This window comes from Martes martes (assembly GCF_963455335.1).
Source record: "Martes martes genome assembly, chromosome: 7".
Lineage (NCBI taxonomy): Eukaryota > Metazoa > Chordata > Mammalia > Carnivora > Mustelidae > Martes > Martes martes.
The window spans coordinates 101,461,947-101,487,187 of NC_137894.1; the positions used below are offsets into that span (position 1 = coordinate 101,461,947).

At 41.5% G+C, this 25,241-nt stretch overlaps 2 protein-coding genes across 2 annotated transcripts in view; both read right to left on the reverse strand.

The window, feature by feature from the left end:
• The window catches only part of ATG14 (autophagy related 14), a 36,066-nt gene extending 32,475 nt beyond the window's left edge, over nucleotides 1–3,591 (reverse strand). The window contains exon 1 of the mRNA XM_080807739.1: nucleotides 3,350–3,591. Within this exon, the coding sequence (XP_080663865.1) occupies nucleotides 3,350–3,570 (221 nt within the window). The 5' untranslated portion in view covers nucleotides 3,571–3,591. The remainder of the gene's footprint in view (nucleotides 1–3,349) is intronic.
• Nucleotides 3,592–5,497: 1,906 nt separating this feature from the next.
• TBPL2 (TATA-box binding protein like 2) overlaps nucleotides 5,498–25,241 on the reverse strand; it is a gene marked incomplete at both ends in the record, with an annotated part of 28,105 nt that continues 8,361 nt past the window's right edge. Inside the window, 3 exons of the mRNA XM_080809591.1 lie at nucleotides 5,498–5,574; nucleotides 15,301–15,395; nucleotides 20,577–20,744. Of these exons, the coding sequence (XP_080665717.1) occupies nucleotides 5,498–5,574; nucleotides 15,301–15,395; nucleotides 20,577–20,744 (340 nt within the window). The remainder of the gene's footprint in view (nucleotides 5,575–15,300; nucleotides 15,396–20,576; nucleotides 20,745–25,241) is intronic.

Here is a 25,241-nt window from a genome sequence, read left to right on the forward strand (position 1 = left end):
CCGAAGGCAGAGGCTTTAACCCACTGAGCCACCCAGGTGCCCCTTGATCTCAGTTTTGAAAGTGGTATTTCCTTTGCCATTCTTTCAACAATATGCCTACCATGTGCTATCCACTGCTGCCACACTCAGCACCAGTGATCTGACTGAACAAAATCAGAATTCACGCTGTTTCGGAACTGCATTCTGGAGGCAGGTATCTTCCCTGAATAAATAACATTACGTATCATGCTCAGTACCATGAAAGAACAGAGTATTGCAACAGAAAATGACGGCATGGCGGAGGGGAGATGCAAGTGGGAATATATCTTACTAAAGGTCAGGGAAGGCCTTGCTGATTAAGTTACATTTAAGGTGAGAGCTGAAAGACAAAGCAGCAATCAGAAGGGAAAGTGTTCAGGCACAAGGAACAGCAAGGGAAAAGGCCCAGTGGTGGAAAAGTTTTGTATGTTTGAGGATCTGATAGAAGGTTTCTGACTACAGAGAAGTATGAGGGAACATGCCATGAGTTTATTTTCTGAGTACTTAATATATGCTAGACATCATGCTAAGTACTTTAATGCACACTCTTACATCATCATTACCAAACCTGTGAGTTAGATTTTCCCTCCCCATTTTCAAAAGGACCTAAACAAGCATAGGAGAGATTGAGAAACTTGTTCAAAATCACATAGCAAGTGGTGGAGTGTGGATTCAATTCAATGCAGCATGAAGCCAAACTTACAGCCAAAGTTAGAAGATAAGCAGAAGACAAATCAAATAAAACTTTATATGCCACAGTAAGGAGCTTGAATTTTATTCTAAGTGCAGTGGAAAGCCACCAAGAAATTTAAACAAAACTGTGACATTATCTGATTTACATTTCTGTGGCTGCTGTGTGGAGGAGTTATATGGGTAAATGAAATGAAACCAATAAGTAGTCAGGAAAGAAATGATATTTGTCTGGACTAGAAGCAAACCAATTCGAGACCTATTTTGGAGCAAATCAAATTAGCCTTGCCAATGACTTAAAGACATGGAATAAGAAAAAAGGGAAAGTCTAGAATAACTCCCAGGTTTCTGGCTTTAGTAACAAATAGATGATGATGGATAATCATGAAATGGCTTAGGATCAGACTAAGTTTAGGAAAAAGGGGTAGTGTCATTTAATCATTCAATAAATCTTTACTAATTCTAATATGTGAAGATACAAGAGAGTACAAAATTGATAAAGTTCTGTCTTCCTACAGCTTCCACCACTGGAGTTGGGGGGGGGGCAGTTAGACAAACTGACATGTAAACCATAAGAGAGTGCTAAGTGCTATGGAAGACAACAAAGCAGGTGGGAAAGGAGGTTACAGTTTTAATTAAATGGTTAGAGAGAGCTTCTCTAACATATGAGCAGAGGTCTGAAGGATATAAAGGAAGCAACCCTGAAGATTTCTGGGAGAAAAGAGCTCTCGGCAGTCTGAGTTAGACTGCACTGGCCCTGAGGCAGGAGTGTTCTTCATATGTTTGAAGACTGGCAGGAGGCCAGGATGGTACAGCAGAGTAGGTAAGGGGAAAAAAAGATCAGAGGGGAACAGACAATATGGAACTTCTGTTAAGGATATCGCCTTTTTTTACTTTGGGTAAAACAAAAAACCCTTGCAAGATCAAAGATTTGTAGAGTAGAGGAGTGGTGTTACTTCAGCTGCAAGATGGAAATTACACTATAAGGGAGCAAGAGTAGAAGCAGAAACTCAAGAAGCAATAAACCTCTGTGGATCAGACCAGGAAATAGTGAAAGGGTCAGATTTAGATAGGTTTTAAAGAGCAAACAGGATTTCTTGATGGAATTAGATATGGTGGTGTTAAGAGAGAAGTCAAGGAAGGCTAGGCAGGTTTTTTTGACCTGTATCAAAGAACAATGAGGTTACCATTTACTGGGTTGGGATGAGCATGGGAGGAAAAGATTTATCATGGAAAACCATGAGTTCAGTTTGCCATCCTAAAATGGAGATACTTATTACAAATTTAGAAACAGATGTTGAGTAGGCAGCTGCTTACTGGATCTCAAAGAGGTCTGGGTTGGAGATACAAGTCTGACAGGCATCTTTAACGCATGGCCATTATTTAAATCATGGCAGTGGATCTGGGAAAAAGCAGAGATAGAGAACTGGGGCTAGAACCGAACCTTGATAAACTCCATCAGTTAGACACTGCCATCTCATGCCTGTTAGTCTTACAGTGAAACAACTGGTTCAATTTTTAAAGCTATCACTTATTAAACCAGCAATTTCTAAAGCCATCAAGTGCATCAATGAGACAGAGTAATGAACTAAAAAGATACCATACAAAACTCAAAAGAGAAACTGCATTTATGATGAGAGAAATACTAGGAACTCAAAATGTCTCCAAATATAGAGATTGTACAATCCTGTGGTTAGGTACATGATATACGATATACTCAGGCTGTTTGGATTTTAATTCTGGTCCCTATGCTTATTATCTGTGCGACCAAGGCAAGGCACTTACTGTGCAGTGTCCTCAACAATAAGTTGGAGATAAAAACCTACTGGGATGTTGCAAATGAATACTTGAAGTTTCACTCTCAAAAAGTTACCTTACTGTCAATGACACTAAACAAAAGCTGAGATCCTGCAGTTAATCAGACTAATTTTTCAATTATCTTAACCAGAGACCACTAGCTCTGTGTTTAGTTTCAAAACAAGGCCAAAACACGCTTTGATATTTAATTCTCTTAAGTAAGGGCTTATACCTCTCAGTCTGAATTTTTAAATAAAGCCAAAACATCGCCAAATGCCTTAATATCCAAAGTGATCTTTGGAGGCATAGAGGGGGAAAGGGAACAACTAGCTAGTCCTATTTCACACATCAGAATAAGCATGTCTCCTAACAAGGTACAGCTGTGGCATAGGGCACCACGGCCCGAATCCTCCTCAATCAGTTATCTGATTCTCTCCTGGTCTCTCCTCTAGAGAATGAACGTGCTTTCGAAGATAAAGGTTAAACGCAGCTTTTGAATGAAAGTCCAGCAAAGTGCCGAGAATCCAACCCTATGACAGCAATAGGGGAAAACTCATCCAGGGTCACCATCTATCCCTTACCTTTAGTACCCAGGAGCACCGTAGGGTCAGACTCCTCTCGGGGAGGTGGGCGGGGGGGGAAGGGTGTTAGTGGGGAAACCGCAACCTTCCCTCTTCTGGTCCCCATCCCCGACCCCTGGGAGCAAAGCGGCTACCCTCCCCATATTCCCTCTCCTCTCGCGGGACTCCGGGTCCCGGACCCGAGCCCCAGGCTCTAACCTCCATTCGCGGAGCAGTAGGAGACACCCAGGGAAGAAACAATAGAGCCGTGGCGGCTGCCGTACCTCTCCCGGTCGCGGCCGTCGAAGTAAACGAAATCGCCGTTCTGGACGCACTTGGCGCAGGTCAGCCGCCGGCGGGTAGTGTTGCACAGCGGACACCGCTCGACGGCCACGTACAGCCCCTCGGCGTCGTCCACGGAGTCCACCAAGTCCCGAGCGAGCGGCCGGGGCCCGCAGCCAGGAGCCTCCGGCGCCCGGGCTCCCTTCCCACTGGGAGACGCCATGATGGCCGGAGAGCAGAGCCAGTCACGTGGGATTTTGTTTTCAACCAGGTGCATCCTGGGCGAGGAGGAGGGGCCTGGGGAGGCGCCGGGAGCGCGGGCGGGGTCCGACGAGCCCCTAGCCCAGCCTCTCCGAGCTCGCGGCCGGAACGGCGGGCCGCGCTGCTGCTCTTCCTGTCTACGGAGGGGGAAGCCCGCCCGAAGCGTGAATTACGTTAGGGGGGCGAGTCAGCCAAACAAAATGACATCATCCGTTTCTTCACGCCAAGGCTACAAGTTAAAGCCTCAAACTCGTGCAAGAAATAGTAATACGGTGCCCTAGGGATACTGGGGAAACGGGAACAAAATAAGGGAATTTCTTTAATTCGCTATGGGTGGTTTTAAATTTGCTGAAAGTACAGCGAAGTCGGGTGAGGGGGCTGGGTCGTGGAGAGAGGCTGTATTTGGGCTCACCCACCTCCTTTATAGGTTTGTGATTTGGGTCAAATTCATAACTTCTCTGTACTTGCGTTCTTATCTGTTAAATGGAGATACAGCACCTACCCAAAGTCGGGAGGTTGAATCAGACGTTTAACCGTACTCCGATAGTACTTTGCTGATAATAGCGAACAAGTGGAAAACAATCGTGCTAAACGTGGAAATTAAAGTTCTCTTTCTGAAAACTGAATTTTAAATTAATGTCCAACATTCTTCTACTCTGGGCCATGCTCTGAGAAAGAATTGGAGCTAGGTGGAATTTAACCGAATTCGATTACTCCAAATTACTTTGTGTGGAGGTAAATAGGGTGCGTGGGAGGATTAAGACAGAGTAATTCGTGTTTGAAAATGCCTCCAAACTACAGAAGGAAAAAAGAAAAGTGTGCCTATAAGTCAGTTTACCTAGACCAGTGACTCTGAAGGATTCTTTTGGTAGGCTGTCAAGTGATAACTGCCTTGAATTCTCTAGCTGCGACTTTTCGCCCAGGTTCCACACCCAAAGATTCGCAGGTACCTAGGAGGCATAAAGCGATGGAAGGGGACCACCACAAACTTGGCAGGTCAGAAACTGAACTCTCCCTCCTCACAAATCGGTTTTCTCATCTTGGTGCAAGACATAATAGAATCCCTGACCACTTAGGATCCAGGGCCATAAGTCCTCTTAGCTGCCTCTCTCCCTGAGAACCAGCACATCTCCATCAAATTCTGAGGATTCCACAATCTAATTAGGTCTTGCATCCAAACCCTTTGCTCCATCCTCCCAATCTGGTCTATTGTAATACCATGACATAGAATTTTAAAGGCACAAGAAAGCAAGAAGTCCCTAAGCTGTTTTCAGAATAGAGCTTACACCAAACCTGAATGGTTCCCCAAAGTTTCTTTTTAATAAGCAAGAGGAATAATTTCCTCTGATCATTTCAAACAAAAGGATATTTAATTTGTCTTAAGGTTCAGACTTTCACGTTTCATTTGTATTCTGACAGGATCCTTCACAGTGCCTGTACCTAGTGGCCAGAACCATCCCTCAATATTTTAAAAGGCAAAAAAATAGACACAATTTCTATCCTGCCAGATGATGTTGCAGATATGATCTATTCTATGCAGTTATCTGAAACTTCTGTATATTCCTGTGTATTTTCAGAGAACACATTAACAGACTAAATCTTTCACAAGAGCAGAATATTAAATTTTAATGATTAAACATCATTAACATCATTCTAGCAAGGCCCTAAATCTCTCAAATTCTGAAGTGTTTATTTTTTCCGTTTTTAAAATAACATACGTGTCATGTTTCAAAAAGAAGTTTCTTCAGTTCTTGGGCATGGATACTCCTATAGAATCATCCTTTAACAAATAAAGTCAAAATCTGCGTGGAAAATCTACAATCCAGTGGTTTGCGCTGGGCTTATGTACACACTCAAACCAGTATAATGTGAGATGCTGAGTGACTTACTCAGGCTTTTTTAAAACCCTTTAGAATAGGGTAGATGTTTTCAAATGCTTCATAGATCTCAGAACGTTCTTTGGCACCTATAAAGAAACCCAAGTTGATACAATCTTTAATATAAAGACAATACCCAAATTTTCTTAGGACTAAAATTTCACTGTCATCTCCAAGTACTTTTTTTTAAAGATTATTTATTTGTTTGACAGAGAGATCACAACTAGGCAGAGAGGCAGGCAGAAAGAGAGAGAGAGAGGACGAAGCAGGCTCCCCGTTGAGCAGAGAGCCCAATGTGGGGCTCCATCCCAGGACCCTGGGATCATGACCTGAGCCGAAGGCTGAGGCTTTAACCCACTGAGCCACCCAGGTGCCCCTCCCCCCAAGTACTTTTAATACAAAGACATCTCCTTAGGTTTACAAGGAAAGTGACATTTTGGTAAAGACAAAAGAATTTGCTGGTAACAGCCATATCCCACAAACACATACCCTTGAGCAGAGTTTTATAATACTTCACTACATGGGTGTATCAGTTCATCTTTTGCCTCACAGAGCACAGTATGAAATACGGGATGTTATCACTCAGCATGCCATGAACACGACCACAGAACATGACCTTCATTAGGACCTGTGGACACTTAGCTATCAGCAAAAGGGACTTCCTTTGATCCACTCAGGTCTAGTTAATATCTTGATTTCCTAATATTGACTAACAGGGTGAGACAAACTACAGCAAATGTTTTACATTTCATTGTATGAGAAGAGATTATTAGAGGAAGAAAACCGTACCACTGTCACTCCTTAGTGACTTAAGTTTCAAAGGATCTTTCATTAGAACTGCTGTAGGGATTAAAATAGATAAAAACAGGGGCACCTGGGTGGCTCAGTGGGTTAAAGCCTCTGCCTTAGGCTCAGGTCATGATCTCAGGGTCCTGGGATCGAGCCCCGCATCGGGTTCTCTGCTCAGCAGGGAGCCTGCTTCCCCCTCTCTCTCTGCCTGCTTCTCTGCCTACTTGTGATCTCTCTCTCTCTCTGTAAAATAAATAAATAAAATCTTTAAAAAAATATTTAAAAACATGAATTAGACATGGTCCCTCCTCTTGAGAGGTGATCAGTCAGATGCTATCTCCCCACCACCCACTGCCACTACTTCCACCTTCAAGGCTACACAGTGGGACGGGACTGGGTTATGGACTGGTAGTACTGATGTTTAGATGGAGCTCTCAGCTAATCAGGAAACTATTGCCTGATACCACTGGCAGGAGGTTAAGGAAAAGAATAAAAAAACAGCATGAAGAGAAATAGAAAATAGCTTAAGCTGATAAAGACTCTTCCTTGAGAGCCATAAAGCTAAGGCTCGGTAAGAAAGAAATTGCCAGTGAGAAGTGGTTATATGGTTTAATCACAAGACTAAGAGGAGGGGCGCCTGGGTGGCTCAGTCAGTTAAGCATTAAGCATTGTCTTCTGCTCAGGTCATGATCTCTAGGTCCTGGGAGAAGCCTGCATCCAGTTTCCTGCTCAGCAGGGCATCTGCTTCTCCCTCTCACCTTATGCATCTCCCCCCACTCATGGTCTCTCTCTTTCTTTCTCAAATAAACAAATAAAATCTTAAAAAAAAAAAAAAAAGATGAGAGGAAATCACCAAAAGGAGGATCACCAGATTTGAGAATCAGGTAGAAATCCCAATTCAGAATCAAGGATGAGCTGTAATAATAATTTAAAAAATGGAAAATAAAAAAGTATTGTCAAAGATATGGAGAAATTAGAACTCTCGTACATTGGTGATGGGAAGGTAAAATGATTCAGCCACTGTGGAAAACAGTTTGGCAGTTCCTCAAAAATGTTAAGAATTACCATATGACCCAGCCATTCTACTCCCGGGTATATACCTCCCAAATTGAAAACAGGTACTCAAACGACGTGCATGCAGACACGTATTCATGGCAGCACTATTCACAAGAGCCAAAAAGTGGAAATAACCCAAGTGCCCATCAACAGATGAACAGATAAACACATTGTGATATGTACATACAATGGAATATTACTTAGCCACAAAAGGAATGAAGAATGAGGTTGTTATACATGCTACAGTGTGTGAACCTCAAAAACATTACACTAAGTGAAAGAAGCCAGACACAAGAGGTCACACGTTATAGGATTCCATTTATATGAAATATCCAGAATAGCTAATTCCAGAGACAGAATGCAAATTGGAGGTTGCCAAGGGTTAAGGGGAGGAAGGACAGGAGAGAAACTGCTTAATGATACAGGAATTTCTTCTGGAGTAATCCAAATGTTTTGGCACTAGCAAGAGGTGGTGGTTGCAGAAACTGAGTGTACTAAATGTCACTGAATTATTCACTTTAAAATGGTTAGGTTTATATTACATGCATTTCACCTCAAGTTTTTAAAAAAATGTTAAAGAGTCAATAAGTCTTTGTAAGCTTAAATTTCTTTGAGAGGCTGGTGAAAAGTTACTTATTTGGGGCACCTGGGTGGCTCAGTGGGTTAAGCTTCTGCCATCAGCTCAGGTCGTGATCTCGGGGTCCTGGGATGGAGCCCTTCATCAGGCTCTCTGCTTGGTGGGAAGCCTGTTCCCTCCCCACTCCCCCACCCCCCAACCCCCACCTGCCTCTCTGCCTATTTGTGATGTCTGTCAAATAAAAAAATAAAATCTTTTAAAAAAAAGTTACGTATTCATCGCTGATGAGTTTACTATGTGTGAGTCTCTGCCCTCAAAGAAGATGTGGGGTGGGGGGAAAGGATGAGGAAGACGGTGCGTTACTGACATGAGTAACAGAAACTCTGTACCTTGAGGGGTAGGAAAAACCCCATAAGCCTCAGATTTTTATTACAGGATGAATATTTTAATTTCTCAAGTGATCGTTTTTGTAGAAACCAGTGAGTTGGGAAAGCAGTAAGTGAAATACCGTAACAAAAAAATCCTGCCGCTGGTTTGATGGACCTTTTCTGCTTCTAGGTACATTTGAATGTGACAGCTTTCTTATTATGAGACAGTGAAGTGGAGTAGATCTAGCAAACACCCATCTACCCTTTCAACCTCCAACCCCACCCACCAAAATCAGCATTCCTTTTATATTTAATTAAGAAACTGAGGGTCTAGGTCCAACATTCTAGGTAACTATGTACTTCAGTTTTTCATAACACTTAAATCATACTTAAGAGGATTTTGAAGTCCCTGTTTAGCATTCTGGCCTCTGCTAGAGACAAGAAAAAACACCCATCGCCCAGGAGGAAACAGACACTAAGAATGATCATTATTTTATATCACAGAAAAACTTCTGTAGACACAAAAGGGCTTTATGGGAATTAACTAATCCAATTCCCTTCATTTCCTTCATGGGAAAACAAGGCCCAAGAAGTTGAAGTTCCCCTGAATTATGGATAGCAGCCATGGATGAAGTCCTCAGTATCCAGTATCCCTTCTAAAAGTCAGCAAATACTATGTATAGAAGAATGAAACTCGACCATTCTCTTACACCATAGTCATGTTAAGACATGTAGTAGGAATCTATCAAAATCCTAGAAGAGAACATAGGCAGTAACTTCTTCAACATCGGCCACAGCAACTTCTTTCAAGACATGTCTCCAAAGGCAATGGAACAAAGGTGAAAATGAACTGTTGTGACTTCATCAAGGTCAAAAGCTTCTTCACAGCAAAGGAAACAGTCAACAAGAGGCAACCCACAGAATGGGAGAATATTTGCAAATGACACTGCAGACAAAGGGCTGATATCCAAGATCTATAAAGAACTCTCAAACTCAACACCCCAAAAACAGATAATCATATCAAAAAATGGTCAGAAGACACGAACAGACACTTCTCCAAAGAAGACATACATATGCCTAACAGACACATGAAAAATGCTCATCATCATTAGCCATCAGGGAAATTCAAACAAAACCACATTAAGATACCACCCTACACCAGTTAGAATGGCCAAAATTAGCAAGACAGGAAATAACAAGTGTTGGAGAAGATGTGGAGAAAGGGGAACCCTCTTACACTGTTGGTGGGAATGCAAGTTGGTGCAGCCACTTTGGAAAACAGTGTGAAGAATCCTCCAAAAATTAAAAATAGAGCTACCCTATGACCCTGCAATTGCACTACTGGGTATTTACTGCAAAGATACAGATGTAGTGAAAAGAAGGGCCATCTGTACCCCAGTGTTCATAGAAGCAATGGCCACAATCGCCAAACTGTGAAAAGAGACAAGATGCCTTTCAACAGACAAATGGATAAAGAAGATATGGTCCATATATACAATGGAGTATTATTCAGCCATCAGAAAGGATGAATACCCAACTTTTGTATTAGCATGGATGGGACTGGAGGAGATTATGCTGAGTGAAATAAGTCAAGCAGAGAGAGTCAATTATTATATGGTTTCATTTACTTGTGGAGCATAAGGAATAACATGGAGGACATTAAGAGAAGGAAAGGAAAAGTGAGTTGGGGGAAATCAGAGGGGGAGACGAAGCATGAGAGACTGTGGACTCTGAGAAACAAACAGGGTTTGGGAGGGGAACGGGGTGGGGGGTTGGGTGAGCCTGGTGGTGGGTATTAAGGAGTGCACGTATTGCATGGAGCACTGGTTGTGGTACATAAACAATCTTGGAACACTGAAAAAAATAAAATAAAATTTTTTAAAAAGTCAGCAAATAAACATGGCCAGCATTTATAACTGGGTATTACAATGAGGGGATTTGGTCCCTTTAGTCAAATACTTCCTCACCAAAAATAAGTATCACAACTTTATGGGAACCGACATTGGTCCAGTAGTCTTAATAATCTATAATCAAATATCTCAATCTGAAGCACCAGGCTCCAGGTAGAGGACTCTAGCTTTTAAGCAAACCTGACCAGTCTTTTCCTTTAGGTAATAATGGGCACCACTCTGGGGGAAAAACACCATTCCTCACCATGGTGACAGAGGTGGAAACTTTGTGGCCAGTGCAATGAAGAAAGGACTGGCTCTGAAATCACTCTGGATGGGCTTGAATACCAGCTCTACCATTAACTAGGTTTGAATATCACAAGCAAGTGTTCAACTTCTGAGTTCCCATTTCCTTACCTGTAAAATAGCTTTCTCAGAGGGCTGCTATGAGTTTTATGAGTGAACATTTGTAAAAAGTCCTCTGTAAGCCATCCCATTTTACAAAATCTAAGCCATTTTTATTGTCCTAGAAGAGCATGCTTCAGGATCAGGGATGTTGGGACAGCTGGCCCAAGCACACATGGTCTATCATCTGGCTCTGTAAGAGCCAGTCTCACATAATCTGTGTCCTTTCCCAGGGCTGATTCCTGGCGGGGACTATGGGGACTGCAGGAGATTTGCTTTTCCATCCTCAGCACCTAAAAACAGTATGGGTACCTGATAGGCACCCCAAGTTGATGAAATATCTGTCATCTGTCAAGGTTTATAAGCTCATCCCTACCCTCTTAGCCAGCCCAAACATCAATTTCCAATACTGCTTGGATTTTCCAATTCTATTTTTACGCCAAGTCCTAACAAGCACCCTATTTTCCCTATGATAACATATGTGTGTGCACACAAGGGAAAAAGCTTACAAATTGCAAGAGACGGCATTAAATCCTTCCAAGTATACATTTTACAGCAATTACTAACTTGCTATTATTGGGGGATTCCCAGTAATGACTGGCAGGGGTATGCTCTCTCTGGCCTACTCGCTAACAAGAACTGCTGATGTCTAGCTGATGGACAGTCACCCGAAGTAACAAAGACCCAGCTTCTTAAGAATTATGCTGGAGGGAAAGAAAGAACTGTGAAGCATTTTAGATGTTAGACTAAAGCCTCTTTAGACGTCAGATGCCCATCATCAGGCAGCACAGCAAGACTCCAGTCTTTCAATGCTAGGGGGAAAACGAGCGGGCTTTCACCAAGGGAGCACCAGCTAACGTTTATAACACATTCACCATCCCGTGGTACTGTTCCTTGGCCTGCTCACACAGAGCAGGTAGTTTCTATGGCCACTTGCCTTTTACAGGTGTGGAAATCAAGGTGAACTTAAACTCACCCAAGGCCACACAGCCAAGAAATGGTCAAGCCTGGATTCAAAGCAGACAGTTGGTTCCCAGAGCCCAGCCTCTTAGCCATCACACGTGCTGCTTCTCACCACTAAGAGCATTTCTCTTTCCTTAAGTGGATGAGGAAGAGAAGGGGAAAGGTGCCCCCAAAGACCACAGAGGCGTCTGCACAGACACCTAAGGAGCTAGGGGACAGGATGAGTACATGGAGGGTGGGGGCTCCAGACCTAGGCTGCTCAAGTTCCCACCCATGCTGCAGCACATACAGTTTTCTGACATTGTTAATGACTTCTCCAGTGGACCCATTTTCCAGGTGAGGAAACTGAGCTCCTCAGTGCAACCTCGTGGAATTAACTAGAACACACATAAAAGCTCTTATCACGGTGCCTGGAACGGACACACCCAATGTATGTTCACTTTATGGTGTCTGACCTTAGAAATGAAAGCTGACATATTTGCTGTTCATTGTGTATCATTCCAGCAGATCCTAGCTATATTAGTTTTACTGCAGTTTGAGAAAGAAAAATCCCAGGTCCTAAATATCATACCAGCCACAGGAAAACAGCATGGGCTTGGGAAAACAGAGTTAAACTTGGCTCAAGTCCCGTTGCTTTCTGCTGTCAGGGGGCACAACGCAGTAGGGCAGTAGGGCTTCTTTGCCATCAGCTCACTTAACTATAATTAGAACATTCAGATGTAGCCTTGGACATGGTGGCCCCAGCTTTGGCACCTCAGGGAGTAAGACAATTTTACATGGATAAGTTACTTTCAGAGGCCCTGAAAATGGCACATGATACAACGGTTTAGAATTGCACTTATGGTAGGTGTGCTGGTGTTCTACAGTTCCTACCTAGGGAAGGGCTGGGATCCATCACTTAATTACAGTGGAACGCAGAGTGCATTTGTAATTTCAGTACTCTAACATTTTCTAGGCAGAAATTATTTACCGTTGTTGGGACCTTTCAAAACAGCTCTGCAGGGTCTTGGCGTGTGGGCCTCTAGGAGTCTCCTGGACACTCCACGTGACCATCTCCTGCTAACATTCTAGAAGCAAGGCTAAAGGGTGGCCTCCTTGGTCCCTTTCCTTAGGTTTACACCCAAAATTGGGTCCTTGCATTTTTAAACCCTTTGCAGATGAAGAGTCTAGATACGTAAGGATAGAGGAAAAGGAACATGTGTCTCAAAGTGTGGAGCAAACATAGCTGAAACCATGGATTCTAGAGGAAGTGCTTTAAGACAGTATAGTGCAAGCAGGGAAAGATCCCAATCAATAACTACTCCTATTTCAGTATCAAGACAACGGTTGGCTTTTTCTTCATATTGTAAGCAGAAGTTTGGACTTCAGTTAATACAACTCATTCCTCCCTTCACAAAACTGATGATGTGCACCTCGTAAGAATGAAGAAGTTCAGCTTTGTTTGTTCTACATGCTGAACGCATAACAAGCTTTCAGGGAACGGTACTGCATGGTCTTTGGTATTGCATGTAGACAACACTTCTGCTACTTGAAACTTGTAGCAAATGTGTACATGCAAGTTGTTTTCCTTTTTCCTTTTAATTGGGGTAAGCGGGGAAGCTGGTTTGAATTAAGGATATTTAAAGGGACTTGTTTTGTGTATCTATCTATAATAGAAACTTAGCTTGTGTTTGTCAACTGGCACTTTTAATAAGACTGATTAATAGCAACACATACAGCAAGTAGGTGAACGTGTCCTTCCCAAGACCTTCAAAAGTTTGTTCCTTTCAGTAGGCCGTGCGCTTGCTCCAATATTTATACTGTTCAACTTACTTGCCATACGTTCCCCCCTTCCTTCAGGACAGATAGGAGGAAACTTTATGTCAGTCACTAGGAGGTCTTGATTATTCTAGACTCTACATTCACAGCATCTGAGAAGCTGTAGCTTTGCTGTATTCGAAAGGTTCCTAAATTCCAAACAAGCTTTCCCCACTTCAAAGACTAGTTATTTGTTACAGTAAAACAAACTATGAAACTTTACTGGGAGTTCTAAAAGAAGACTTAAGAACAGAAAATTCCATGTTTTTGGATGCTGAGTGATAACTTTATATAGAAATATAAAGGTCAAATGGAGTCATCACGAATTAATAATAAGGAGAGTGATACATCGTGGTAAGCTGGCTGGCTGGCTGGCTGTTTGAGGTTGGGCGTAATCAGTTTGGCCTCCTGCCATATGAATTCGGCATTCGTCTCGATACAGAATAGTAAAATGTGTAAGAAGTCAGACACAATTAGACAAAAGTAGCAGACTTCATTAAGATGGTATGGAAAAGAGTCTTAACAATTTACATCAAGAATTTTAAAAACCCTTCTCTATGTAAAAATAAACCAACTGGAAAAAGCTGTAAGTGTAACAAAGAGTAATTACTTTCAATATTATGGTGAACTCCTACAAATCCTTATGGGGAAAAATAATTTAAAAAGTAAGTAGACAGAAAGAATTAAGTTATATACACACTCTACAAAAGATAAAATGCTATTTCTTGAAGAGGTTTTAAAAGATCATCAATTTCTATTTCTGATTACCAGTGAGGTAAGGCAGTGAGATCATTTTCACTTACAAATTTTCTTTTGTCCCATTTTTGTTTTGAATGCTACTGAGAGTTTGTAAAAGATACTTAAGCAGGAGCACCTGGGTGGCTCAATGGGTTAAGCCTCTGCCTTTGGCTCAGGTCGTGATCTCAGGGTCCTGCGATCGAGCCCCGCATTGGGCTCTCTGCTCAGCGGGGAGCCTGCTTCCCCCTCTTCTCTGCCTGCCTCTCTGCCTACTTGTGATCTCTCTCTCTCTCTGTCAAATAAATAAATCTTAAAAAAAAAAAAGATACTTAAGCACACCGCTGGTAGGAACATATCATGGGAAAGAACTATATTGCGTATCCCTTTAAAAAAACAACTTGGTAATTTGTACTCAGAACCTTAAGAATAGACCTATCCTTCAACAAAGTTCCACTTCTGAGCATCCATAGTAATAATTCTCCACACATAAAAATAGCCAAATGTCTGTGCCATTATAAGCAGCAAACAAAGAAGGAGCATTTAAATGTTTGACAATGGAAAAATAAGTTTGATATGATAATATGTTAGAGCAGAAGTCAGGAAACAGACGGCTAGTCCTATTTTTGTATAGCCTGTGAGTTAAAAATGGTTTTAAAAATTCAATCATTTAAAAATGGCTGGGGACAAAACAAAACAAAACAAAAAACAAAGAAGAGTATTGCATGACCCATGTAAATTATACGAGTTATATTAAATTTACATTTCAGCATACTTTCCTTTATGTAATGTCTATAGCTACTCTCGCACTGACCATGGCAGAGTTCCACTGTTGCAACAGAGGCCCTATGGCCACAAAGCCTAAAATATTTAGTGTTTGGCCCTTTACAGAAAAAAGGTTTGATGACCTCTCTGTTAGAACACTGTGCAGCTGTGAGAAGTGTTCTTGAGGAATTTGTAACAATGATCGAAGCTACGTGCTATAATGGTTAATAAAAATGCAGGATGTAAAGATAAGCATATATATCAAAAGGACATAAAAACATGAAAAAATTATATTGTTTTGGGTATTGAGACCAATGAGTGATGGTATAAACCTTCCTGCTTTTTCCCCCCAGGTGTTCTACAATATTAAGACTTACTTTATAATGGTGAACAAAGCTATTTAAAAGGAAAAGCAAAGCAACATGTAGCTACTGAATTTTATGAAAGTCAGAAAATAATCTTAGAACTTACCTGTCAACACAACTTTTCCAGATACAAAGATAAGCAACACAATTCGTGGTTTCACCATTCTATAAATAAGGCCAGGAAACAGTTCAGGTTCATAACTGTTCAGATATAAAAGGAGAAAGTTAAAAATAGTACTATTCAACTACTTTCCTAAAACATTCGAGATCCAGCATGTTAAAGCTATTCTACCAAAAACTTTTGGCCATCTTGGTAAAAATAGTCTGGAGTGCCCTATGCAGTTCCTTGTGACAATCAAGAACAGAATTCATCTTTGATCATAACATTTTTTCAAGTGCAGGTCATGCTAAGCTATTAGAAATTAAGGTAACGTAGGGTATCAAATTTAATGTATTAAGATCCTGTTGGTTAAAAAAAAAAGTCTATCGATAATAATACATAAACACACTTTCTAAATTTCCTGAATTGTCCAAGTTTCCCAATAATAAGCATATTTTCTATATATTTATAAACTGCAAAAGATAACAATTTTAGAACCTATGAAGTTTTCCAGACCACCATCATTTGTCTCTGGACAAGTGCTGTAAAGAAAACTAAACTATCCCCACACTTAAAAATTTAGGATTTGTAGGGTGCCTGGCTGGCTCAGTTGGAAGGGCACAGGACTCTTGATCTCAGGGTCATGATATCAAGCCCCATGTTGGGTATAGCGATTACTAAAAAAAAAAAAAAAAAAGAAAGAAACTTAAATTTAGGATTTGGTCCTATAAATAGTAACTCACTCATATTTACTACTAAATGGAGGAGGAGGATGATAGGGCTAAGAATTGCTTCAGTCTCCCCCACAGAGAAGTAGAGAGACTCTTAGAAAGGCTTAAGGAGACTTCAAAAAAGAAGTCAAGAGTTAAAACGAAGCTGAAGAAATAAAAGCAATGGCTAAGAACAGATAGAAAAAAAGAAGAAGAAATCTGATAAATAAAACACAATACACATAAATCTTTGCTTTATTGGGTGAATCAGGACCACACAGAAAAACTCCCTCCATTTCATTCTGCAATGAGTAAGACCCATACAACAGCAGATGTGAAATCTCTTACTGGTACCAGAATGATGCGTTACAGCAGGGAGGCTACCCTTCTGAAGCATATGGAGGTGGCTCTGGGTAGATTTATCTTCCTGGGATGTCACTCTTACTACAGAGAGCCTGTCAAGACTTTACCCACTTACCACCTCTCAACATGGGGAGTCAATGATACTGGCTGGAGCCCTGGAAAATTTGTGTGGGAGTGGAGGTTTGAACCAAGAAAGTGAAAGCTAGAGACACAGAAGGAATGTTTCCATTTGATCTTCCAACAGAATCTTAGCATTTTTAAGGGAAAAGGGGTGGGGCTGCGCCTTGTTGGCTCAGTTGGTTGAGAGTCCGACTCTTGGTTTCAGCTCAGATCATGAGATGATCTGTTGTGAGATCAAGCCCCACTTTGGGCTCTGCACTCAGCAGGGAGTCTGCTTGGGATTCTCTCTCCTTCTCCCTCCATCTCTCCCCCTGCTTGTGTTCGCTCTTTCTCTCTCCTCTCTCTCCCTCTCGAAAATAAATAAATAAATACATAAATCTTTTAAAAGAAGAGGGAAAAGAGAAAACAAAGTCTTCGGTATGTACGTGATGGCAGACTGCAGTTAGCTTTCACAACCATAGTTTTAAGATGCCAGCATAATAAACTTCCAAGGAGATACTTACTTCATTTTACTTATTCTCTGCCTCATTGCAAGAGAAAGTTGAGGCAGGGGGAAAAAAAGGAGATTTTGGTTAGGGATGGAGAATTTCGTAAGTTCTAGAATAACGAACATTTGCCAATCTCTTGCCAGCCCAACTCCAACTCACCATGCAAGTCCTGGCTTAAACGTCACTTCCCATGAGAACTTTGACCTGCACACTCCCCTGACCCTGCTGTATTAACTATCCTGTTTAATGGTACCATGGCACTGCAAGGGGTGCCCACCTTGGAGTTACTGTGTTATCTTTAGTTACCATATTGTCTTTAGCTTTTCGGTCTTCCCTTTTAGAGAGTGAGCTCCATTAGGGCAAGGGACAGTGGCTGTATTTTTTTCTCTTCTTTTTTCCTTTTCCCTTTTTGAGAGAAAGAGAGTGCACCAGCATGGGTTCGGGGCTGGGGGTTGGGAGGGGGAGAGGGAGAGTAGGCTGCATGCTCAGTATGGAGCCCATTGCAGGGCTCAGCCTCACAACCCTGAGACCATGACCTGAGCCAAAATCAAGAGTCGGATGCTCAACTGACTGAGCCTCCAGGTGTCCTGGACCCTGGCTATACTGACTATCATGGTCACTGTAGCATCTGCTACATGGTAGTCACCTAGGTATTATTCACTTAAGAAATAGTTATTACCAGGATAGCTTGGATTTAGAAACTGAAGGAAGGGAGAACAATGCTCAGGGAAAACTGGAAATAATTACGGCATAGAAATACTGACATCCCCCAGTGATAAGGGGATACTTGTGGTATCAGATGCTAATACACAAACTTGTAGAAACCAGGGGAATTAAAGGAACTTGAGGTTTTAACATAGACTAACTTTTTTTTTTTTTAAGATTGTGTTTATTTGTGGGGCGCCTGGGTGGCTCAGTGGGTTAAATCCTCTGCCTTTGGCTCAGGTTATGGTCTCAGGGTCCTGGGATCGAGCCCCACATCGGGCTCTCTGCTCAGCAGGGAGCCTGCTTCCTCCTCTCTCTCTGACTGCCTCTCTGCCTACTTGTGATCTGTCAGATAAATAAATAAAATCTTAAAAAAAAAAGATTATGTTTATTTGAGAGAGAGAGAATGAGCAAGCATGAGCAGGGTGGAGTGGCAGAGGAAGAGGGAGAAGCAGCCTCCCTGCTGAGCAGGGAACCCAACATGGGGCTCGATCCCAGGACCCTGAGATCATGACCTGAGCCAAAGGAAGATGCTTAACTGATGGAGTCACCCAGGTGCCCCTTGACATAGGCAAACTTGACCTAATAATTACAACTGATGTGTGCCGTGGTTCTCCACAGAGCTGCAGACACTTAAAGAGGGGCCTCATTTTTTTTTTAAGATTATATTTATTTTGTCAGAGAGAGAAAGATAGCACAAGCAAGGGGAGTGGCAGGCAGACTCTCCACTAAGCAAGGGGCCCAACGTGGGGCTCAATCCCAGGACCCTGGGAAGATGACCTGAGCCGAAGGCAGACACTTAACTGACTGAGCCACCCAGGCGCCCCATGAGAGGCCTCATTTTAAAGACACAAACCTGTTGGGAGAGAAGTGTTTTAATGCCCCAATGTCATCAATACACACACTGGAGCTGTAATCCATAACGTAACAGTAGAGTCTGAATGGCAAACTTTTGGAGCAGGCAAAAGTAAGAGTAGAAAGAGATAGTGGTAGGGATACAATGCAGGCTTTCTTGCTAAATTTTTTGAAAAGATGGATGAGATAATAAAACTGTTCCAGAATGAAGATAGAACAGCGATGGACCCCTCCAAGTGGCTGAAGTCAGCTTGTATGATGAACTCTCATCTTGCCCTGCTCTCCATTTTCTCTCTCAGAATGTGGCAGTAGTGACAAGAGGCACTCCTGCTCTAGACTTAAACCCGAGCTACAAAGACGACAGTGTTGGAGAAAAAGAAATGAAAGGCAACTTGGGAGGAACGGCACAGATCATTTTAGAGTCCTTAAGAGCCAGAGAGTGGAGAGCTCAATCTGATACAGACAGGCAGAATTCAGGCGGAGATCTTTCATACATTCAGAAAAAGTGGGTTTGGAGAAGAGACAGACTGGAGGCCCAGGGTTGAGAATCTGGAAGAAAAAATAGCTTCTGTGTTGAGATACTCTTAATAACAAGGGTTATGAATTTATAAACCGTCCCAAGATTGAAGAAAGAAAAAGATCCTTAAAGAGACAATATTTCTTGCATGGGGAGCTTTGCAGTGAGCTCAATGGGCACCCAATAAGCACATATTGAAAAAAAAAAAATTCATGCAGGGAGGAAAAAAAATACAATCAAGGGGAAAATAAACATTGCCTGAAGAATATCACCAAAGCCAAATCTCAGCATGAACTTGGATTTTTTGAAAAGCTAGGAAAAAACAATGCAATTTTTAACAGCTGTTCAGACCATGTCTCAGAAAGAAGGCCAACGAGTGTTAGAAAAAGCTCGGCTGCAGGACCCCTGCTCACTCTGTTCATAGAAATGACCACTCCAGGGCAAAGGGGAGGAAGAGGGGAGCAAAAGGACAGAAGCTGAGGCTAGAGAAGGAGAATGTAAGAGCGTCTGTGATTCTGAACAGCTCAGTGGCCTTGGACTGGTATATGTGCCCCAGGGTGGTGGGCCCCAGGGCTGACCCATCCGCCTCTATCACTGCTGAGGGCCCAACAGGCTGGGAGAAGCATTGAAGCAGCTGAGGGAAGAGGACCCCGAGCCTCTGCTGGTGAGACGGGAAGTTACATGGGAAGCAGCAGCCTACAGAGGCTCCCTGAGGAGCAGGAGTCCACTAAAGAAGAAACTGGTGGGGGGCTAGCGACACAAAACCCCTGGAAATCCACAGGACAAACACTAGATAGACTTGCCTTCACAGAATGTGCTAGGCCACTCTTTCTTCATCCTCTCCAACCCTCTCCCCCATGCCAGCTGTCAGCCATCAGCCCCTTCCGACCTGCCTAACCCATCTCGTACCCCTTCTCTTCTGGAGTCTCCACCCCGCCCCCAAGGCAGGTGTGCCTGTCTCGGAAATATGCACGGTAGTGAGTCTCAAGCCTCTGGTGAGCAGGACTGACACCACCCGTGAGCTTGTTAGAACTGAAAATTCCAGGGGTGCCTGGGTGGCTCAAGTGGGTTAAAGCCTCTGACTCGTGGTCTCAGGGTCCTGGGATGGAGCCCCACGATGTTGGGCTCTCTGCTCAGTGGGGAGCCTGCTTCCCTTCCTCTCTCTCTGCCTGCCTCTCTGCCTACTTGTGATCTCTGTCAAATAAATAAATAAGATCTTTAAAACAGAACAAACAAAAAAAAGAACTGCACGTTCAAGCAACATCTAGGACGATACAGCCCAGGTAGCAAAGTGTTTTTAGAAAAGCGGGCCAAGTGATGACTGTGCAGTTTAGTTTTGAGAACTATGTTTCAGAAGACTGGACACATGCAGTAACCAGGAAGGACTTAAGCACAGCATGTTAACCCTTTCACCTACAGTCTTGAAAAAAAAAACCCACTTTCTCCAAAAGACACACTATACACGGGGCCCATAACACAACTCCAGTACCTTGGTAAACTCAGAAAGTTACAGAAAGGTCATACCTACTGAACTGCTGATGGGTTAGCACAAGACCTTCCAGCCTGATGGCGAATCTCACATCACAGCTTCCAACCATGTTCTGAACTTTAAAATCGAGGAATCTGGCAGGGAACCCCAGCTTCTGCACCACACGAGCATACTTCCTCGCTGCAAGTCGAGACTGCTCCTCACTGGGGAGGGACAAGTGTGTTTAAAGAGATCTTCATCATTCTGTCCTCTATACTGCTTGAGCTGTGCTCACACACTTCCCTGATCGTACTTTCAGCTTTTGTACTAGGTCTGTCTTTCAGTATATACTACAAACCTGTAGATGTGGAGGACACGGCCCAGCCTCCCTACTTGTGTCTCTAGCACCTAGCCAAAGGTATGGCACAATGGTCAAAGCCCAGCCATAAACACATTCGCGTCTTACTTTGACATCTCTCACATATAGGGTATTTTTCTCTCTTACTTGTTTTAAATGCTATTAGATAAAATTAACTATTCCCCTGGTTCTCAGACTGTGTCCTCAGACCTGCTGCAGAGCAGTACCACCTGAGAACTTGTTAGAAATGCAAAGTCCCAAGTCCCAGCCACAGGCACTCTGGGGTTGGGGCCCAGCAATCTGTATTTTAACAAGCCCTCCAGATAAATAAGGATACATGCATTAAAAAAAAAATCAACATAAGGAAATAAGAGGTATGCCAATTAGGTGGCAAAGACAGGATATTAGGACTTGAATCTTTATGCAACAAACCACATTTTTTTAAAGAAACATGAAAACATCTCAAAACCTGACCAGTTTTGCTCAGGCTTTCTCATAGAATGAAGAAAGAAACAGCTTGTGGTTAGAGTCTACATACATGTTCTTCTATGATCACTAGGAAATAAAGAACCTTGAAGTGTCACCACCAGTGGTGATAACCACAGATTACATTTGACCCTTTTGTATTCTTCCTGGGCAAAAACAGGTATCCTTCACTTGAAAACTTTGGTTATTACAGCTAAAAAGAATAGGTTTGTATCCTTTTTTGGACAGAATTCTGACAGTTCATAGACTAACCAAAATTTCACAAATCTCTATCTAAGACTCAAGAACCAAATAGATTTGGGTAACAAGTATCTCTTATTATCTGAACTCAGTATCCAGACTTTCATCATCAGATTTTGGGAACCAGATAAATTCAGATTGGGAAAGATACTCATGAATAAGTATGTAATATAAACATATTTTAAAGTGAAAGTTGGATAATAGGTATGTATTTGTTTTAATTGCTAAACATAATTTTATCTAATGATCTAATCAAAACTTTATTACTCGGTATTTGTCTCCCATGTTTTTTGTTTGTTTGTTTTTGTTTTTTTAAAATATTTTATTTATTTATTTGACAGAGAGAGAGAGAGCACAAGTAGGCAGAGAGGCAGGCGGTGGGGGGGGAAGCAGAGCAGAGAGCCTGATGTGGGGCTCAATTCCAGGACCCCGAGACCATGACCTGAGCCGAAGGCAGAGGCTTAACCCACTGAGCCACCCAGACACCCCATCTCCCATGTTTTAATTCTTATTCCCCACCCCCATTTTACACAATCCTGAAATGAACATCCTTGCAATTAAAAATGGTAGATCTCTAGGTCCAAGGATGTCAGATCAACAGAAGAGAAAGCCCAGACACTTACCTTGATACATGTAAAGAATTTAATATGTAAAAACAGGTGGTAGTGGGGAATTGATTAAGAATGGACTAGTAACATAAATGCACAAATCCTCCACAAAATATTAGCAAACCACATATAACAATACATTAAGATGATCATTCACCATGATGAAGTAGGATTCATTCTGGGGATGCAAGAAAGATTCAATATCAATAATCAATAATAAGATTCAATAATCAATGTGATATACCACATTAACAGAATAAAGGATAAAAATCATTTGATCCTTTAACAGATGCTGAAAAGACATCTGACAAAATTCAGCATCCTTTCATAATTAAACTCTCAACTTGGCTTTAGCGGGAACATACCTCAACCTAATAAATTCCATATACATGAAAAATCTAACTATGGGGTGCCTGGGTGACTCAGTGGTTAAGAGGCTGCCTTTGGCTTGGGTCAGACCCCAGAGTCCTGGGATTGAGCCCTACAGGGGCTTCCTGCTCAGTGGGAAGCCTGCCTCCCTCTCTCTCTCCGCTGCTCCCGTGCATGTGTTCCCTCTCTCATGGTTTCTCTCTGTCAAATTAATAAATAAAATCTTAAAAAAAAACCCTAACTAACATCATACTCAATGGTGAAAAACTGAGAGCTTTTCCTCTAAGATCAGGAACAAGACAAGGATGTCCACTGTCATTACTTTTATTCAGTGTAATACTGAAAGTCCTAAACACAGCAATCAGGCAAGAAATAAGAGGTACTCATCCTGGTAAAGAAGAGGTTAAACTGTCACTATGTGCAGATGACAGGATACTATATATAGAAAATCCTAAAGAATCCATCAAACAACTACTAGAAGTAATCAGTGAATTCAGTGAAGTTGCAGGATGCAAAATACCCAGAAATTGGTAGCTTATCTATACACTAAAAAAAAAAAAAAAGTAGTAAAAGGAGAAATTAAGAAAACAGTTTCACTTATAACTGCACCAAAAAGAATAAAATACACAGGAATAAACATAATCAAAAAGAGGTAAAAGACCTGTACTCTGAAAAGTGCTAAACACCGATGAAAGAAACTGAAAACAACACAACTGAAAAAGAATATTACATGCTCATGGATTGAAAGAATATTATTAAACTGTTCATATTACCCAAGCAATCTATAGATTCAATGCAATCCTTATCAGAATACCAATAATGTTTTTCACAAAATTAAACTACTACTAAAATTTGCATGGAACCACAAAGTCCCCAAATAGGCAAAGCACTCTTAAGAAAAACAAAGCTGAAGGTACCACAACACCAGATTTCAAGATATATCACAAAGCTGTAGTAATCAAAACACACAAACAGGCACAAAACAGACCTACAGATTAATGGATGGAGAATCCAGAAATAAACCCATGATTCTATGGCCAGTTAATCTATGACAAAGGAGACAAGAATATACAACAGGGAAAGAACAGTCTCTTCAATAAATGAGGCTGGGAAAACTGGACAGCTACATGTAAAAAAGTAAAACTGGACCACTTTTTAACACTTTTTGCAAAAATAAACTAAAAATGGATTAAAGACCTAAATTTAAGACCTGAAACCACAAAAAAATCCTAGAAGTGAGTATAGGCAGTAATTTCTCCGACATCAATCACAGCAACGTTTTTCTAGATATGTATCCAAAGGCAAGGGAAACAAAAGCAAAAATAAACCATTGGGACTACATCAAAATAAAAAGCTTTTGCACAATAAGAAAACCATCAATACATCAAAAAGTAACCTATTGAATAAGAGACGATATTTGCAAATGACATATCAGTTAAGGGGTTAATATCCAAAATATATAAAGAACAGATTCAACCCAACACCAAAAAACAATCCAATTAAAAAATGGGCCTAGGACCTGAACAGACATTTTTCCCAAAAAAGCATACAAATGGTCAACAGACACACGAAAAGATCTCAACATCACTCATAATTAGGGAAATGCAAATCAAAACCACAATGAAATACCACCTCATACCTATTAGAATGGCTAAAATTAAAAAGACAGTAATAACTGTTGGTAAGGATGCAGAGAAAAAGAAACCCTTGTACACTGTTGGTGGGAATGTAAATTGGTATAGCCGCTGTGGAAAACAGTACAGAGGGCCCTTAAAAAATTAAAAAGAAAAATACCATTAAATTCAATAATTCTACTATTGGGTATTTACTCAAAACAAAAACACTAATTTGAAGATAAATGTACCCCCATGTTTACTGCAGCATTATTTATAATAGCCAAGATATGGAAGCAACTTAAGCATCCATTGATAGAAGATAAGGAAAATGAGGTCTATATACACAATATATTATGCAGCCATATAAAAGGATGAGATCGTGCCATTTGAGACATGAATGGCCCTAGAAGGTATAAGGCTAAGTGAAAAAGTCAGATTGAGAAAGACAAATACCACATGATTTCACTCATGTATGGAATCTTAAAACAAAACAAAACAAAACACACAAACAAAAAGCAGAAGCAGTCCTATACATACAAACTCATGGTTGCCAGAGGGGAGTAGGGTTGGAGTTTGGGCAAAATGAATGAACTGGAGTGGGAGAGACAGGCTTTCAGTTATGGAATGAAGAAGTCAGAGGAATAAAAGGCACAGGAACATAGTCAGTGCCATTGTAATAGTGAGGACAGATGGTAGCTACACTTCTAGGGAACCTAGCATAATGTATAAACTTGCTGAGTCACCTGAAATTAATGTAACATTGTGTGTCAACTATACTTAAAAAACCACATCTGGATTCTTCAATAAATGTATCAGGTCACTTACTGGCCATTTGCAAAGAAAATCATATAGTGAAATAAAATTCTAGGCCAGCTCTGCCCAGTATGGTAGCCACTAGCCACTTATAGCTATTTTTTTTTTTTAAATTCTATTTATTTGGGAGAGAGGTAGATTAAGAGAGAGAACACAAGCAGGATGGGGAGGAGCAGAGGGAGAGGGAGAAGCAGACTCCCTGCTGAGCAGGGAGCCCAGCACGTGGGCTCA